Source organism: Mangifera indica, unplaced genomic scaffold, assembly GCF_011075055.1.
Source record: "Mangifera indica cultivar Alphonso unplaced genomic scaffold, CATAS_Mindica_2.1 Un_0026, whole genome shotgun sequence".
In the NCBI taxonomy this organism is placed as follows: domain Eukaryota; kingdom Viridiplantae; phylum Streptophyta; class Magnoliopsida; order Sapindales; family Anacardiaceae; genus Mangifera; species Mangifera indica.
The window spans coordinates 49810-69585 of NW_025401118.1; the positions used below are offsets into that span (position 1 = coordinate 49810).

At 34.9% G+C, this 19776-nt stretch overlaps 3 protein-coding genes across 3 annotated transcripts; 2 read left to right on the forward strand and 1 right to left on the reverse strand.

Moving 5' to 3' along the window:
* The first annotated feature begins 518 nt into the window (after nt 1–518).
* Nucleotides 519–10059, forward strand: LOC123206164. Its single transcript, XM_044623296.1, has 6 exons — nt 519–2296; nt 3717–3857; nt 3929–5690; nt 6720–6955; nt 7739–8595; nt 8685–10059. The coding sequence occupies exons 1-6, from the start codon at nt 920–922 to the stop codon at nt 9868–9870; spliced, it is 5559 nt and encodes a 1852-aa protein (XP_044479231.1). The 5' UTR covers nt 519–919; the 3' UTR covers nt 9871–10059.
* A 2835-nt stretch (nt 10060–12894) lies between these two features.
* Nucleotides 12895–15296, forward strand: LOC123206148. The gene is made up of 6 exons (XM_044623280.1): nt 12895–12906; nt 13735–13818; nt 14340–14558; nt 14740–14765; nt 14873–15090; nt 15256–15296. The coding sequence occupies exons 1-6, from the start codon at nt 12895–12897 to the stop codon at nt 15267–15269; spliced, it is 573 nt and encodes a 190-aa protein (XP_044479215.1). The 3' UTR covers nt 15270–15296.
* A 361-nt stretch (nt 15297–15657) lies between these two features.
* Nucleotides 15658–16564, reverse strand: LOC123206149. The gene is made up of 2 exons (XM_044623282.1): nt 16397–16564; nt 15658–16305 (listed from the first exon to the last, which is right to left on the reverse strand). Exons 1-2 carry the CDS (start codon nt 16562–16564, stop codon nt 15673–15675), a joined length of 801 nt encoding a protein of 266 aa, XP_044479217.1. The 3' UTR covers nt 15658–15672.
* Nucleotides 16565–19776: the final 3212 nt, after the last annotated feature.

The following is a 19776-nucleotide window of genomic DNA, read 5'->3' on the forward strand; positions in this document are numbered from 1 at the left end:
ATTTTTTCATTTGAAAAAAATCTTGAAATGATTAATTCAGGATCAAATGGTAAAATTGTATAAAACGAAATTTTGACGTATTCGGTAAAGTAGTTATGAGTTTAATCATTATATCTCAGTGTTTGCTTGTCTAATAAAATTGGGCAAGATTCTCCAATTGATTATAAAAAAAAACCTGTTGTACCTCGAGGTTTGTTTGTCCGATAAAGTTTGATAAAAGTTTTTAATTATAAAAAAAACTCTAATCATATAATGATATATCATTTATATATTTAAATTATATATTAAAAATATATACATATAATATTATTTATATTTATATTCCCGAACAGGTATTTAACTGATTAAAAATTGATTTAAAAAAGTTATTTGAATTTACTGGTCTTCAAATTTTTAAAAAATTAAAACATTTTATTTATAACCTACACTCTCTCTAATGCGCGTGGTGTTAAACCCCGAAAAGAGACGTTTAGGAAAAAAAAAAAAAAAAAGAGGAAACCGAAGCGGATAGTAATAGCCCTAGTTTGGCTAAAACTCTTCAAAGTAAATATTATTCATGAAGACCCAGAAAAAATCTTGGAGCACAAACAAATTCAAAACACAAAACTCAATCGATTTCTAGGGTTTTGTTTTGTTTCGTTTCGTTTGATATTGGTTTTCATGTCACTATCATATAGGTCCACTTCAACTCTGCCAAACAGGTGACTCACCGTGTCAAATCTTCATTTGAATGCTCGTCTGACTAATTTTCAGGTATTGTAATCATCCTCCCATTTGCCCAACAATCGATATCGATCGGTACCCAGTTGCATAGATTTCAAGATTTTAGATAAACTTATTAGTGTATAGATAGAAAAGATATATTTATTGATACTGTTATTGATTTATATAAAGCACAACAATATCTGTATATTTTGTGATGCAATTATCACCGGCGTCTGTTTCGAAGAGAAGGGATAGTAATCTGTCTGGGCCTCGGCTTCGTAAGAAGCACAAGAGGCTGGACGCAATATGTGAAAAGGAGTATAATAGGAATCATATTGAATCAAATGAAGGTGATGATGAAGAGGAGGCGCCTGGAACGTCCGTGCTCAATTTGGAGCCTCGTAGAAGCTCTCGGGTGAGACGGGCTCCAGTATTGCTTGATTTGTCACCCCCACCTGTTAAAAAGAGGCGTAGAGTTGATAGAAATGTTAGTCCAAGTGTTAATAAGAGGTTAGATAGTAGTTTAAGGAGGGGTAAAGAGGAGACTGAGAAATTGGTGATACCAGGGGTTTGGGGGACAAGGTTGAGGTCAAGAGGGAAGAATGTGAGGTTTGGAATGAGGAATAAGGAGAGTGGTGAGCTGAGTGGCCAAAGGGAACACTTTGGGGAAATGGCTGAGGAGGCTGTGGTGAGTGGAGTGAGTATGCATAAAGAACTGGAAAATGAGGACTTGTTGATGGTATATAAGAGGAGAGGCAACTTGGGGGAGAGTAATTTACGGGATGAAGTCGAAATGAGTGAGAAGGAAGAGGAAAAGAGTGAAAAGGAAGAAGAAATGCCTGAGAAGGAAACAGAGACAGAGACAGAGACAAGCGGGATGAAAGAGGAGAGTGGAAGGGATGAGGAAGTGGAAGTGGTGAGCAACAAGGGTGAGGAGAGTATGCCAGCTTCGGAGAGTGGAATGGTTGGTGAAGATGAGATGGAAAGAGTGGAGGGTAATGCTGAAGAAGTTTTTGAGAAAGAGGAGAGGGAAGTATTGAGTGACAAGGAATTAAAAGAGGATTGCATTCATGTTGAACAAGAGGATGTAGTGGAAGCAATGAGGCAGAGTAATAAGGAAGGGAAGCATATGGATGGTGGAGAAGAAGGAGAAGATCAACAAGATGCTGGAGAAGATGTTGGAAATATAAAAAATGACGTGGAAGATGGAAGGAGTGATGATCAAAAGGATGGCTGTCCTGTGAGTCTTGAGGAAAAGCCTTCTGAAGGTGTGAATGCAGCAATGGTGGATAAGATCAACTGTGGTTCAAACGTTACACTTGGCAGGCCACGCATTAAACAGGGGAGACGGTGTGGTTTATGTGGTTGTGGGAATGATGGTAAGCCTCCAAAGAGGTTGATACAAGATGTGGGTGAGAGTGAAAATGAGGCCTACAGTGGGTCTTCAGCTTCAGAGGAGCCTAACTATGATTTATGGGATGGATTTGGTGATGAACCTGGGTGGCTTGGCCGTCTCTTGGGCCCTATAAATGATCGTTATGGTATTGCTGGAATCTGGGTTCATCAACACTGTGCTGTTTGGAGTCCAGAGGTGCAGCCTTTTTGATCAAGTTTATTTTTTATTCTTTTATTCTCTTATGTTTTGCTTGGATGAGTATTATATATATCTGCTTATTTTAGAGATTAATCATTGGCTGTCTGCCCAGCACGCGGAAAAAACTAAATATCTGTGCATTTTTACATTCGTACTTCTCTTTTCTTCTTTTCAATTCTGCTGAGTTCAAGGATATGATTTACATAAATACTTGTTGGAAGTCTTCTCTAATGCATTGTATTACGCAAGCGCCTATTGCTTGTACAGATTAACTATATACTAGTTTTGTTATATCCGTAAAGAATTATGGCGTTTGAGCTTGCTTGACATTGAAAATGTTTTATCTGTTGATGATGGTAATTCTTTCTATTGTTTGTGTATGGAAATGTAGTGTGTGTTTAATATGTAAGAAAGTTCATATCTGAGCACTCATTGGCATCCTAGAAAGATATTTGGACTTAACTCAGTTTGGAACTTTAAGCAACCCTATCAATGTGTTGCACAAATTGCATGATTTCATCATTTTTAACCAGTCATAGGCATTAACCATCTTATTATAAACAATAGAACTTTGGCTTGGTCTTGCAAAAAGAAATTATGAAAGAGCACTGAAATTTCTCAATTAGTTATCTTCCAAATTTCATTTTGATTAAACAAAGCAATTTCAGATCAAAATGCTGAAGTGCAGCCTAAAAGCTTTTGCCTGAATTATCATTCAGGGGTTTGGATTAATGTTTTGTTCATCCCATCTTTTTAGCTTTCATACTTAATCCCATGCCATTTACATCACGGTTATAATGAAAAATCTTTCACTTATACTAGGATCATGGGTAGGAACTGGAGGTTTTCCTTCAACTTCTCAACTGTTTTATTTCTGTACTCCTGTTTGGATGAAGTTGAGGGACATCAAAAGCATTAGCAGGATCATAAAAAGTTGATGGTCGTGGCAGTTTTTGCTTCTGCATAGAAGGGACTAGTCCCATGTACTTTGTTTTCTTTGGATGAACATGTCGTGAACTTGTAACATTGTTTACAATTTAGCTAGTTGTATTTATACAGTTGTCTGCTCTTAATTAATGGAAGTAATATACATTGTCTGGTTTAAAATTGCTAGGTTTCTGCTCTAGGTGATCTCTGTGATTATCTCCTGTGTGTATGTGTACCAATTTTATGTGTTTATAACATCATTAGGGCTCCACATTACACCACTCTAGTCTTGCTGTGTGTTGGAACATATGTGTTGGAAGTAAGCAACAATCTTTAGCACTTGATTGCCAAATAAAATTTATTTTACTCACATGCCAAAATTTTTTCCATTTATTTTGATTTTGCTAAGGTGGCTTTTTAGATTTATTGCCAGAAGTCAACAATCACTTTCACTCAGTAAGTTTCCATGCATGTTGATTCATATTTGCAGGTCTATTTTGCTGGTCTGGGATGCTTAAAAAATGTAAGGGCTGCTCTCTGCAGGGGAAGAGCCCTAAAATGCACCCGCTGTGGGAGGCCTGGTGCAACTATTGGATGTCGTGTTGATCGGTGTCCAAAAACTTACCACTTGGTTGGTGTTTGATTTGCTCTTTTGACTTTTTAGCTTCATTTTCTTGCTTTTGACATTTTATAATTGGACAGCCCTGTGCACGAGCTAATGGTTGCATCTTTGATCATCGGAAATTTCTCATAGCCTGTACAGATCATCGGCATCTCTTTCAACCTCATGGTAATAAATATTTAGCCAGGATAAAAAAATTGAAAGCTAGAAAAATGAAGTTGGAAATAAGGAAGTTGTCAAATGATGCCTGGCGAAAAGATGTTGAAGCGGAAGAAAAATGGTTGGAGAACTGTGGCGAGGATGAAGAGTTCTTAAAGCGTGAGAGCAAGAGACTCCATCGAGATTTGTTAAGAATTGCACCTGTCTATATTGGTGGTCCAGACTCTGACGGTGGAAAACTATATGAGGGTTGGGAATCTGTTGCTGGGCTTCAAGATGTCATTCGTTGTATGAAGGAAGTTGTCATTTTGCCTCTGTTATATCCTGAGTTCTTTGATAATCTGGGGCTTACTCCTCCTAGAGGCATTCTTTTGCATGGTTACCCTGGAACAGGTAAAACCCTGGTGGTACGGGCATTGATTGGCTCATGTGCTCGTGGTGATAAACGGATAGCATATTTTGCCCGGAAGGGTGCAGATTGCTTAGGAAAATATGTTGGTGATGCTGAGCGTCAGCTAAGACTTTTGTTTCAAGTTGCTGAGAAATGTCAGCCTTCTATAATATTCTTTGATGAAATAGATGGATTGGCACCTCAGCGAACAAGGCAGCAGGATCAGACTCATAGTTCGGTTGTGTCCACATTGCTTGCTTTAATGGATGGTTTAAAATCTCGAGGTTCAGTGGTGGTGATAGGTGCAACAAATCGTCCTGAAGCTATTGATCCAGCATTAAGGAGGCCTGGTAGATTTGATAGGGAGATTTATTTTCCGCTGCCATCAATGAAGGACCGTGCTGCTATTCTTGCACTTCACACACAAAGGTGGCCTAAACCAATCGCTGGATCATTGCTTAAGTGGATTGCCAGTAGAACTACTGGCTTTGCTGGTGCAGATTTGCAGGCTCTTTGTACTCAAGCAGCTATTGTTGCTTTGAAAAGGAATTTCCCTCTCCAAGAAATATTGTCTGCTGCCGCAGATAAAGGTTCTGGTGCTAAACGTGTTCCTCTTCCTTCCTTTGCTGTGGAGGAGAGGGATTGGTTGGAAGCTTTGTCATGTTCCCCGCCACCATGCTCACGTAGAGAAGCAGGAATTGCTGCTTATGATTTAGTATCCTCTCCTCTTTCCACCCACCTAATTCCTTGTCTGTTGCAACCATTATCCACCTTGCTTGTTTCACTTTATCTAGATGAGCGGCTGTGGCTGCCTTCTCCTCTTACTAAAGCTGCAACAATGGTTAAAAGTTCGATTGTTTCAGCTTTGGATAAGAAAAATATTCCAAGTGATCATTGGTGGTCGTTTGTTGATGATTTTCTTCAAGAAGCAGATGTAGCAAAGGATGTAGAGAGAAGTCTCTCACAGGCCGGTGTTGTAACTGGAGAGGTTACATTTGCTGGTTTTGATGCTTGTGCTGGTGATACAAGCGATGGCGATGCTAATTACGAACCTGCTATAATGCATGGTTGCGGTAAGCACACAAGTTTTTTTAGAAATATATCTTTTGCGTCAAAGAAGAAATCTGGATTTCGGATCTTGATCTCTGGAAGTCCAAGATCTGGCCAGAGGCACCTTGCTGCTTGTCTTCTTCATTGTTTTGTTGGAAATGTGGAAATTCAGAAGGTTGATTTGGCTACAATTTGTCAAGAAGGACATGATGATTTGGTGCAGGGTTTAACACGGCTATTAAGTATAGTTCCCTTTCTTTAACTTCTGTTTTATCTATCGCTGTTTTGTTGATGATCATGCTTTAGTGTTTCAGAGACATGGTATTCAAGATTATTTACTTTTTGAGGATCGATTACAGTTTTCTTCCTGGTCTTGTGATCACCTCATCAAATCTTTCTATGGTTTTTTCGATCTCAGACCAAGAATCTTTTCTAGAATTTTTCAATACTGGGTAATATATTGTTAACTCTCTGGGTGTCCCTGAGGGTGGGGACTAGGTTACGTTAAGTTACGGTTTTGTGTAGTTATGAATCTTTTAAAGTAATAAAAAAAATGAAAAAAAAGATATGTAATCGTCAGAGGTGGCTGATTTTTTTTTAGGCCACAGATAAACCTAGGTTAGGGTTCACTGACAAGGATAATCGGAGAAATGCATTTATTCAGTTTGCAATCATTAAAGCAAGTACACGCTACACACAATACTTGAGGTTTGCATGTACATGGTTCTCATACTTTGCTAGAGTTCTCATATTACAGACATATATGTGGTATCACCTTTATTCTTCAAGGCCTTGGTTCTAGAATCAAGCTACTATGGTTCATATGATGTATGGGAGGTTTGAAAACTACTGCCAATAGTAGCAAATGTTTCTCAAAATTTATAACAAATAATTGAAAAAATCTATAAAGGTGATGTTTTGGTCTACATTTGAATGAATGCTAGAGATTACCTTTTGCTTTGCTGCCCTTTCCAGACTTGCTTGATTTGTTGATGTTTATGACCTAATGCTATTAGCCTTTTCGATCCTAATTGCTGTTCAATGTATACTTTCTGAAATTTCAACTTGGCTTGAGCAAAGAGTATGGATATTGTAGTTAATCCCTTCAGTACGATATTTTAATTAATCCCGATGTGTGCATAAGCAGTATGTTCTTTGTAAATTACACGTGTTTAAGCTTAAAGCTTCACTACTAATCAAATAATGTGCTGTAAATATAGTGCTCATGTTTGATTGGTTTAAAATTCTCATTTTATGTATTTTTGTGGCAGTGAAATGTTCTAGTGTGGGGTCATGCTTAGTATTCATGCCCAGAATTGATTTGTGGGCTATAGAGACGCTTCAGCAAGTAAATGGGATTGATTCTTCTTTGACAAACAGTCCACCTTCTTCGAGCAATGAATCTACTTTAGCGGAGAGCATGGATTTTCAGGGTCCCTCTCATGCCTGGAGCTCATTTGTTGAGCAGGTGGAATCTTTAAGTGTGACTACGACTGTGATGATTCTGGTACAAGTGCAATTTATTCCTTGTCTATCCTTTATGATATTTTCCCTGTTATTATACATGTATATTTGGGGAACGATTAAGCCTATTGGGTTCTTTCCACCAATTTTTTTGACAATTGCTGGTGCAAATGTAAATATTACGACTAAAATTTAGTTCTTGATGCATCAAATTATGTTAAAAAAGCAATCATTTGGACGCTACGTAATCTGTATGACCATAATTTTTGGTATAATGCATCAACTTTCATATGTTTTTTTTAATCCAATTATCTGTTTCATATAGTTCTATTCACAATAATATATAAGATAACTCTCTTTACAATGGAAATATTGAATTATGAAAATATTTCTGGGTTTGCATGAAAAGAAAGGATTGTTTGGTAGGTTAAATGACCACTATTATTTTGGTTATTTAGCTCTTTTGCAATACTGCTTAGAAATTGAGAAATAAAATGTATTGGGAGCATGTGCATGAAGTGTTCATCTGTCTATTATCTGACTGATTAGAAAGTGTTAACCTGTGGCTTGATTTGACTATTTCTTAGTAAAGCAAAAAGGGAAAAAAGAAACGTGAACTGTTTGGACAATGATACTACCTTATTTGACTATAATCTCATAACCAAGACATAAGTTGCACTATATTGGCAGTACTAAGTCTCCTTTTAGCTATGATCTTATGATTAACATGTTGATTATTTTTCAAACTTTTCCCTCTCTTATCATTGCAGTGTCTTATGTTCTTAACTCTGGTTGCTCAAATTAGAATTCCTTTTTGTATCAACAGGCTACTTCAGAAATTCCATGTACTTCACTCCCACCAAGAGTGAGGCAGTTTTTTGGGAGTCATTCATCAAATCATAATCTTCCAATTCCCTTGGAGCACTCAGTACGCGGGTTTTCTGTAGAGCTTGGTGAGAATTTCAAATCTGATACTGTTATCAATCTATCTGCAACAGAGTTATCAAGGGATATAATTCAACTGGTTGTTCAGTTGGTTCATCAAAGAACTCATACCCATATAAATTATTGCAAAGAGCACAAAACTCATGGTTTCACAGAAGTCTGTACAGATACAGAACTTCACAGTACAGATCATGGTTTAGCCAATGAACACAAGGATAGAACAGAATTTCCTGACAATTCTTCTGTAAAAGTGCCACCACCCAACAATAAAATTTTGAAGGGAAGGTCAAGCTTGCTGGTAGCTATATCTACTTTTGGCTATCAAATTCTGCGGTATCCTCATTTTGCTGAGCTTTGTTGGTTCACATCAAAGTTAAAAGATGGTCCTTGTGCAGACATAAATGGACCTTGGAAGGGATGGCCATTCAATTCCTGTATTATTCGTCCTAATGATTCAGTGGAAACAGTCACTGTTGCTTCTGGCTCCAGCAATATCAATAGGAAAGATAATTCTGGTTTGGTAAGGGGCCTCATGGCTGTTGGTTTAATGGCATATAGAGGAGTGTATGCATCACTTACAGAAGTTTGCTCAGATGTGCGGAGGGTTCTTGAACTCATAGTTGGAGAGATTAATGCAAAAGTTCAAGCTGGGAAAGATAGGTATCGATATGTTCGTCTTTTATCACAAGTGGCTTATCTGGAAGATGTGGTTAATAGCTGGGCATATTCCTTGCAGAGGTATTATTTGCTATTATCATTATATGTTTGTGATTCCATTTTTGTTTGCTAATTCATGTCTCTAACAATAAGCATTTAAAATTTTTCAGTTTAGAATCGGATGCTCAGATAAAAGTGGCAAACCCTAGGCTTGAAATTGGGGGTTGTCCAGATAAAAGTCACGCCCGTGTGGATAATTCTATTCAAAGTGACGAATGTAAGCTAAATGTTTCTAATAAAAGCTCGCATGAACCAGAAGTCACTGAAGTTAGGTCTCTGGGGTTTGAGGTTGAACACATTGATTCTCTTAGCTTGAACAATGGACATAATGATTCTACACATCCTGATCCTGCTGGCAGCACTGGGATTTTGGAACAGGGTTCTGCAGAGCATATTGTTCTTCCTGATACTTCCTTGAATACAAATCTTCATGATTCTGTTGTTGATCAGTCAGTTGATAAAATGTTAAATGAACAGAATGGAAGTAAACTTGGACCATGTGAGTCAGAAGGAACTTTGAATCATGCAGTTATTGATATGGATTCTGAGTCTTTGAGACATTCCAATGGATTTGCTTTCAAAGAACCCGTTATCCTTTCAGAGAATGGTCCCAACTGTTCTGGTGAGTTGGGTGTTACCAATTTATCTTATTCCCAGAAACCTAGTGATCAGGTTAGTGGCTTGTCTGAGACAGAGATCAAAACCACATCTGATGATGGTAAGCCTGGTACTAGTGAACATACCATCAGCGTCGACTTATGTTCCAGTGAAACACCCAGTCTCGCTGAGCACTCTGGGATCATGTGTTCATATCATGTTTGCTTTGAATGCCTACACGCACTACATGATTTGATGCAGAAAATTCTTATTCATACATTGGGATCGAATGGGAGCAAATGGACTGTAGAGGATGTTCATGATGTTGTTGCATCATTATCTGTGGATCTTCTTTCATTAGTTAGAAAAGTTACCGCCAGTAGTGATAACGCTCTCTATGACAACCTGAGACAAGGAAATCCTGAAAATTTTTCGGAATATCCAGCACTGAATAGATGTCATTGTGAGAGTTCAGAAAATAATTTAGTTGCAGCAATGGAATGCAGTTGTCACTCTGGAGGTGGAAGTATAACTGAAGCAAATACCCAACACAGGTTTGATCCAAAATTTGTATTCAGAGAAGGTGTCCTGGTTCCTTCAGATTCTAACCCAGATGTTTCTTTTCACTGCACATTTGAGAAATTGTGCCTTTGTTCACTTATGAAGTCGATAGTAACGATGAGGCAGCTGGGGGATTGATTTTGTTAGTTTTCCGAGATTTTTTCTGGAAGTTTTGACCCTTTCTGGAAAGGCACTAACCTGCACTATGTAAGTATCTTTTTGAGGTTATTGCTTTATAGATGGAGAATTGTTTAATGTTCTTGTTACCTCTGTATATAAGGATCATATTATCAATCTCTATTTCAAATGGCTGAAATGCTTATATTATTCTTTTGGGGTTAAACGTTTAGAAGCAGAATTTCCACTGTTGTTAATCTATCTAAATGGATTTGCTTGTACAAGAGACGATGTTCAAAATAATTCAGAATTTCTGGAATGTATTTCCACTAAGTTCCCCATTCAAGCCCCTTATCAAAGAGTTTATCGAATGCAATGAAATTGCTGACATGTAGACTACTTGAAAGTCTCGTCATACAGTGTGGCGCAAATGGTTCGTTACGTTCATATTTAATGCATCACCTAAGTGGTCAAGATAATTGGAGTTTGATGTTCAAGTCTTAATCGACATCAGGTTGATATCATTCGCCTTTATGCAAAAAGTGTAACCCATGTTAGGAGATTAATGATTGATATTCGGGGTATGAAATTAAAAGATTGGGTGAAAAGAATAGATGTAAAATAAATGTGTCAAAAGAGAAAGAATCAAAATATGTATTTACAAAAGGAAGAAATGGTATGAATTTTATCTATTCTTTTGTCTCTTATATGGATATAAGATAATAAAATGAGTCTCTCACTTACAGGAGTTCCAAAGAAAGTTCATCACCAAGTCAAAAGATCATCCATTGTTCTGAGATAAAGAGAGGGGAGAGAGTTTTACAATTTTAGTAAGAAAATTTTAGTTTAAAATGGATAACTCTTTTTTTGTAATAAACTAACTTCATTCTTTTATAATGGTTGAAAGTTATAGTTCTCTAAAATTTTACTTTTGGCGTACCAAAATGTTGAGATTTGTCACACACACACACACATATATATTTTAACCATATTAATTTCATCTCACTAACACATTAACTTGTAAGATGTCATTTTTACACACATAATATTTTATATTATTCTTATTATCCTTCGAAATGTGCTAACCAACCTTGGATAATTAATTTTTCCTCTCGTAAGCTTGATTTATCGGTATGATCATTTAGGGTGGTTTTCGTAGTATAGTCGTGAGTCCCTTTTTAGACAATTCAAAAGTGTATCTAAAAGCTTAATGATTATGTTAAACATCTAACAATGTATCATAACATTTAAACCATGATAAATAAATATTTCATCGAACCTAAAATCTCCAATCGTATGTTCCATGTAGATAATATCCATTTTGTTATTCAATCTAGATCGATTTTAGACTCATGGATTGTCAAAGTCCTAATTTTAACTTTTTACAAATCATCGATTTAAATATTTAGAATATGTCATAATGAACATCATTTATATAACTTCTATTATACTTTGGCTAAAGATTTGATTTCTAATATTTATCAATGTTCACTTCAAAACTCAGATCCGAATCGAATCAACGAATATTTAGAACCTAATACTTTCCTAGTCAATGGATTTCATCTTGACTATCATTTTTCTCCACATACAACTAACACATGATCAGTATGGTTTGTCTTACGAGGTGTGGTTAATTCTCTCTCTCTCTCTCTCTCTCTCTCTCTCTCTCTCTCTACATATATATATTCGTATAAGATTTGATCATAATGTCTTAAGTTAAAATATTACTTCGTACACTAGTGCGATCTTACGATAAATCATTGACTATGATTTAATGAAAATGTGATTTATCGTTATTAGTCATATTCGAAAAATGATTCTCTAACTGTTAATCTATACTAATACCCTAATGACATGAGTATCATGATCATCCGCACTAATATCATCTCATGACATTCAATGAAAATATTTAATATGTCTACTATGTGATATAATTATCCTAGTTATATCATATCCACAGGGAATAATTCGATGATTCAATTTATATTAAATGAATCATTCAGACAATTCATACATATACTTTATATTATTGCAAAATAAAGAAAACAGTTTATATATATATATAAATAATAATTATTTTTTATTAATAAATTATTCAAATAAAATACCTACAACTAACAACGCAAATAATTTCTAGGACATACACTAACAGAAACACTCCTCACCGCAAGTATGTTAGGCATTTTGAAACCCCATCTATGTCTTAAGGGTGTAGCATCCCTATGTACTAATGAGTCTAGATTGGCTCCAGGGACAAGATAATTCTTATGTATTTACAATATCCGGTGATAACCCATACTCGTAATATTCTAACCATAACGTGTAAAATATTTTCGAAAAGGCCAAAGGACTATTTTCCACCCAAAGTATGTTGTAATCTCAACTTTTCACCTGTTAATTATGAAAATCTCATTTACCCACCCATGAGCTATTAAAATTAACGGTTTAAAAAGGCAAAATCTTCATTTTATCTATAATATTAAAAATAAATTAAAATTTAATCTAGTTTTCCCCTCCAACCCCTAAAAACTAACAATTTCCCCATAGGCCAAGTTTTAAAAAATAACATTTCCCCCACCTTAAGGTTTAGCTTTCAATCCCCGGCGCCAAATCCAACGCCATCGCAGATGATGAAGCTTTCCAAAGGCATCACCATGCTCTGACGGTCTTTATTTTCTCCTTTGGAATACTGATAGATCAAAATCTGGCCTAGAAAGTCAAAGAGCTTCGTCGGGAGATGAAGCTTTTCATCTTCCCAGACGAAAACGATGGCCTTGTCTTCTCAGACATCTTCTTATGGGATTTGGCATCGAAGATTGAAAGCTAAACCCTAAGGGGGGAATGCTATTTTTTAAAACTTGGCTAAGGGAAAAATGATTAGTTTTAAGGGTTGAGGGGGGGAGAAAGAGATAAAATTTTAAAGGGTTACGATTTCGTTAATTTTAACCATACATGAGTAGGTAAATAAGATTTTCAAAGTTAACGGAGAAAACTTTAAGATAATAACATATTTTGGGTGGGAAATAGTCCTTTGACCTTTCGAAAATGTGGCATGTGGTGTTCAACAATGCGCATATATACACGAGGCAAACAAAGAGGCCTATTTCGCAACTTGACAAAGCAAAACTTAAGCAATCACATTTTGAAAATTGCACTACCATTGTTATTCTTTCCCAAGGAGGGGAATGATCCAAAATATCATTAATTTCAAATTACCCTGTGCAATTTATTCCTATTCAAGTGTTTTTTATCTCCTAAATCCTTCATTCATCACATAAAAAGTATAAAGGTAAAGTCTCAAGAGGTGTTTGATTTAAAAAATATTTTATTATTAAAATTAAAAGATTATTTTCAAGATAAATTATTTTAATAATTATTTGATATAAATTATTATTATATTTGATAAAATTATATAAATATAAATAATTATTGTATTTAGTTAAATATAATAAAAAATATTTATATATTATTTTATTTAAATATCTTTAGATATAATTATTTTAAAATATTTTTAAAATATTTTTATATAATTTGTTATATTAATTGAAAATGTTATTATTTTGGTCTTAAAAAAATTAATAAATAAAAATTACTTTAATAATTTTTAATATCTAAAATGAAAATAATAATCAGATTATTTTTTATATTACTTATCATATCACAATTAATAAATATTTTATTATTTATAAATTAAATAAAATAATATAAAAACTAAAAAATAGCTTTTATTCTTATTGAATCAAACGTTTCTTGCAGGCGTGACAACAAAAACAAAACAAGATAATAAACAGAGTATTATTTCATTACTTCGTCCTTTCCTTTCTTGCCCAGTCGCCTTCCTCAAAAGCCAGACTGTCTCTTCAAACCCACCATTTTTCTTCTTAGTGCTGCCCAAACCCAGACCCAGAATCGGATCATGTCCTCCTCTGTCGCTCTCTTAGACGCCAAGCTAAGCGTGCTAAAGAACTGGTTTTGCTCATTAACTTTGTAAACTTCAGTTATTTCTGCCTTAATTTCTTTTTAGCATTCAGTTGTTGTCATAATTTGATTACAATGTGATGAATTTATTTAGTGTTACTCTGAATTATAAATATGCTCTGTAATGATAGTTGATGAATTGATTTCTGTTTATTAGTTTAGGATATTTTGTGTATTATATGCTTTATATGAGAAACTTTGTTTTGTTTAATCGGGTGCGGAGATTGTCGGATTGATGAATTCATAACATTTGTTCTTTTCTCCATATTTAAATATTCTTGCCAAATTTTACATTTTTATCTGTTGTTTTGCTACAGCGTAGTGAATCATTTTCTGGTGTTTTATGTTTATTGATTTTACTTCTTTGTTGAATGCTACATGCATCAATCATCATGTTCGATCATAACTTAATTCATAGTTTGACTGAAAAGTTTCAATTGCTCTTTTTCACTACTCATTATGTGTTAGTATTACTTGATTTGGATTTTGACAGAAGGGATTTTCTGGTCTAGAAATTGAGGTCTTCTGGGGCAAAGAAATCATTGAAGGAGGAGGCATTAGATAACTTGAAAGTATTGGGATCAGCTTCAGTTGAAGCTAAGTCCCCACCTTCACCTGCCCAGGCATTGTTGGGTGGATTAACAGCTGGTGTTATTTCCCTCATTCTTTATGAGTACACCACAATTATTGAGGCAGCTCTCAATCACCAGACAATTTCAGATAATATCTCGGTTTGTCCTTCAAAATTCTCTTTCATGCTTCTTTGGAATAATTTCTTCAACCATTAGTGGTGTTTGTTTTCAGCTTGTTTTGTTGCCTTCCTGTTTTATCAAAACTTTGAGCTTGATGCATCATCAGAAGTCTTTCAGATAGCATCATCGATTTCACTAAATTTGTATTTTTTCTTTTCAGGTGTGGCAGATAACAATAACCATAAGGTAACTTTTATTACTAGTATCCTTCTAAACACCTAACTATAATCGCATCTAATGAAGTCATGAATCCTTTTCTTCATACAATTACTAATCTTGTATCATAATTTTAGGACAATCATAAATGGATTGTGCTACCTTTTGACATTTGTTTTCAGCATCAACTCTATTGGTGTACTCCTTTGTAGCCTCCAGCTTACCATTAATTCCTTCACAGAAGATTCTGGTGGCAAAGATACTGAGAATAAAGGTGAACATATATCAGGCTCTCTGAATTCGACAGCTGAGAGTCCCACAGAATTAAATAGCAGCAAGGAGAATCAAAGTTCAGATAATACACAATAAAGGATGGTAAAACCAAAAGCAGTGTGGAGGAAAGATTTTTATGTGCTCATTTGTACAGAAGAAAAAATGAATGAAATTATTTTTTTTTGTTGTATTGCATTTCATATATGAACTTTTCTGTCGATCTCATTGCACTTCATCCTTTATGCAGTTGTTAGCATATAATTGTAGAAAATGGGTTGGTTTATAGCATGATATGACCTGGAGACAACTTTGAATAATATTGGCTTGGCTAAAACTGCTTAACCTGGAAAAATATTTAAAAAAAATTGAGATACATCTTCCAGATATCATGTAATTGACTGGGTGCTCAAGGAGTTTAGTTTATACATTCCTAGCATGGTTCATTTAGACACATTGTCAACTGATAACCTGTTGGCTGCAAAATTGTATATGAAGGACCAGGGAATTTGCAGAGAGGAATCTGAGCAGAAAACTGGTGAGTGCATCTGAATTTTAACCCATTTCTGGGAATTAGCTATTTTCTACATGCTTTTTTTTCTCTTGTCTAGTTTTCTTGCTTTTGGAACTCTCAAGATGTTAAAATTCCAACTCTTTGTATCTTTGGTCATTCTTGAAGGTGATTATTATTGCTGATCATATCCGGAGTGTTGCTTCCATTACCTGGCACCATCTCATGGAGTTCAAGAACCCTTGCAACTGTAGTAACTTCCTCACCAATCCTCTTGAATGGGTTAGGATTCTTGGCAGGTTCAAACGGGTGCAATGGATTAGAATTTGAGTCAAGAATGTGCAGAACAATCACCATAATTACAGAAGCTGCCAACATTGGTATTGGACCAAAAATCCACATTAGCAAAGTAGTGGCAAAGTAGATTGCTCGCAATCCAATTGACCAGAAAATGCTTCCTCTTATCACTGCCTTCTGTGCATACGTCACAGGAATATCTGTGTTTGGCATGCTGATAAGGAAATTTGCATGGACAAAGCATCTTACACATTGAAGAAAACAAACGAAAGCCAACAAGAAGCAAATATTAAGGCTGATATATTTGATAGTAACAATGGATGAGCTTGTGTCGCCATAGATAAGAATATTTGTGAAGATGTTATTTGAAGAGCTGCCGTTCCATGCTCCAATCAGAGAGCTCAGAGCGAGAGATGTCGAGGCCAGGAAAGTTGATGCTGAAATTGTACCATTGATGACTCCTAGTGCAAAACCTCTATCCGTAGCCTCAATCTGCGAAAAAACAGATTTGATTGTATAGAATGGTTAAGCCAAATTTTATATATGATTTTAGTAAAGTTATGTGAAAAGGGGGAATTTCTACCTGTACCATTTTTTCAACCCAAGCTTTTCTGCAGTGATTCTCATAACCAATAACTGTCTTCTCAGGAAATTTCAGGCATCTGTAGAGAAGGTAGAGATGATAACAAACCATGATCAGTAATCCACTTGGGACTAAGGCTACATCCAGGTATTCCTTCCTCCAAACCATTCTATTTCTATTTCTCACCACACAAGATTGTAGGTCAGTCTAATCTTTGATCAAGATGTCAATAATAATAAAAGTCTGAACAAAGAATGAACTTCAAAGTGGACTTGGCAAAAGTAAAAGAGATAACATTATCTTTTGTGGGAGTAGTTGATGATGACATAGAAGGCAAATTTGAGGTTGGTATGCATCAATTTCTCATTCCCAACAACTGTTAACTAAGACCATGCATTCAACCCATTTGCCAATATATATATATGTTTATATATTTGCTGTTGCGTATGGGGCAGCGATAAAAAATCAAAGTTATGATCTGGAGTTCCAATTGCTTTTAGAAAATGTCTTGTAGCTCAATAAAATAGTCATAGACGGCACTGATTCACTATAGGTAGTCTTCTAAAGCATTTCCTATAAAATGTTCCAAATTGCATTATAAGAAGCCAACATATGGTTTCACTTGAGCTAACTATTCCTTACATTTCAACTTCAACTTACAAATATATCAAGATCTTCGGTATTTTTGTATTCTTTGTGTACAATGTAGCATGGTAAACTCAGATGAGACGGGCCAATTGAACTTGTTCGATAAAGATCCGAGGCCTTTGGCAATTCTATATCAGCAAAAAATTGTCTTTAGTGTTTGAATAGTTTTGATCTATGCTTGAACCGGCCGAGTTGTGTCAGTTCCCTATTCAAACACAAGTCAAAGCGATTGAATTGACCGACACAACACATTTTTAACTTTGACTACTATCAAAAATTTGAATCCATTGTGACAAATTTTTGATTCCTCGTTGGAATCTCGACACTAAACAATAGCCACTACACTCCCGTGTTCCTAGAGTTCAAATTACTCAATGGTTCTCTCCTTTGTTCCACAACCATTTGATAACACACATGAATTCTAACTCCATCTCCTTTTGACTTATTCAACATTTACCTTTTACCTCTTCTTTTCTTCCAAAAATCAACTTCACACGATTGCAATCATCAGAGAAGAAAGAGTAAAACTCAAGATAATGAAATTTGAGAGGAAGCGGTGATAGCAAAGATGCATCATTGAATTGGAGGACTTTGCAGCTATGACTAGAAGAAACTTGTTGAAGAGGAAACCATAATCATGGGTGTTGTTAATGAAGGAGTTAGGGTTAGGTTTTGTTGAGTGTGGAGATGAGAGTTTGGTTGTGAAGAATTGGGGATCAGATTGAAAAGATGAAGATTTGGGTTTTTCACTTTTTGATATGATTTCACTGGTTTAACCGTTGATTGGACTGGTTGGACTGACACTAACTAGAGCAGGACCTTGATTGGGGTAAGGCCTGATTTGGTCATTAAAACATTACAATATCGTAGTGAACAGTTCAGTTTCTGCAATCACATGTTAATAATAAGCCTCCATTTTCATCAGTCACATGATTTTTAATTCTTCTTCAAGACAGATTTTATAATGTCCAGTCAAAATTGTAGTTGTGATGAACTTTCACATTCTAGTACATATATGGAAACATTTGGTTCCCTCATTGTAGCTTTCATTAAAAACATACCAACTTTAAAGGAATTCCCATTGGAAAAATCTGTTTGGACATTTTGAGTCTTCAAACTAGAGCCTAGCCCCAAAACAATCTGACATAAAACTAGAGAGCCATCTTAAATTCTCTTCCCCACTTGTGTGGTGTTCAATGAAAGTACCCTATGCCAAAAGCTACCTTCCATTCTAACCAAAAACTTACCTTTTCTTTATTCAAACACCTGTTCTTCAATGTAGCTCAGTACCATATGTTAAAGGCTTTGGAAAAATGAAAGTACTGTGGTTTTGGTTTTTGATATGAACCTTCAAATCCTTGGAAAGAATTTGTTTTGTTTCATTTTCAATTTTCATGTTAGATGTGTTTTTTTTATCGCATTCATACATGAAATGTTTTAGTTGTTTTCATTTCAAAAGATTGCTTCAAGAAAACACTTCAAAGTCCCTTTGTTGCATCTTTTAAACAGCAGATTTACTCTCTACTTTTCATTTTGCAGAAACAGAAAAAGAAAAAAAAAGATCTTAATTTTCATATGCTAAAAGATGATACGAAAGAATGGATGAAATCATTCTATAGTTTTAAGCATCTACCTCCAAGAACAAAGATTATTCCATGATGATCTCTTCAAGCTATAGCTTCATAAGCCAGATTGTCCATTAGAAGGTAAATCGATCATACCAAATAAATAAAATTTTAAATTCAATGATTAATCTTATAACGACTACATCAGATAAGTCAATAATTATGCTTGAAATCTCACTCTTTGGGCTCATGAATCAAGATTGTTCAATAAATCAACCGAAGTCTTAGGGCTAAGCTGTCATCCTCAAACACCAGGCACATGTAAAAGAGGACAAAGCACAGTTGTTGCTTTTTGCTTCTTTTTGTTTTAACCTTTTTCCTTTGTCATTCTCCCTCTCCTCACAAGTAATTAAAGATACAGCAGTTTGAGCAAATGGATGAACACAAACAGAAAGTCACGGCCTTTAAAGAGCTCTGAGTTTATGTGTAAATTAAAAATCTCTGCAACTGCAAAAGTACATATTGGCCTTGAAATTTTGTGAGCATTGGTATTGTTCTGCAAAAGGGCATATTCGAATTTTCAGATTGAAAATAATTTTACAATTCTCTACTCATTGGTGGGCTTCACAGTCAGAAACTACCTTTCATCAATAAATGTTGTATTTAAGCAACCGCTTCGGCTTTCAATTGATTATTGATTGATGAAAATGACCAAACCCAGTAGGGCAAATGGTAGCCATAATTGAAAAGATCACTTTCTCCTCAGACAGAACAATTATTTCCTACCCAAATTTTTTCTTTTGACAACATTCTTTTCATCTAGGCAAATTAAAAAAAAAATAATTTCCTTTGGCATGTTATAGTTGTTGTAAAAACAGACAGTAATACTATATATATTTATTTTAAGTACATATATAAATACACATTTATATGTGTCGTCACATTATTGAATATTAATTTATCTTTAATTTAAAATTACTCAATTACATAATGATATATATCAAATATATATTTATTTATATATTCAAAATAAATAAATATAATTTTATAGTAAAAAATAAAATGTCCTTGTTGACTTTATAATATGTATAATATCAATTGAAGTTAATAACAATTTCCCTCAAAACTTTCTAAAATTTATATTTCACATTTGATTTATTTTAATTT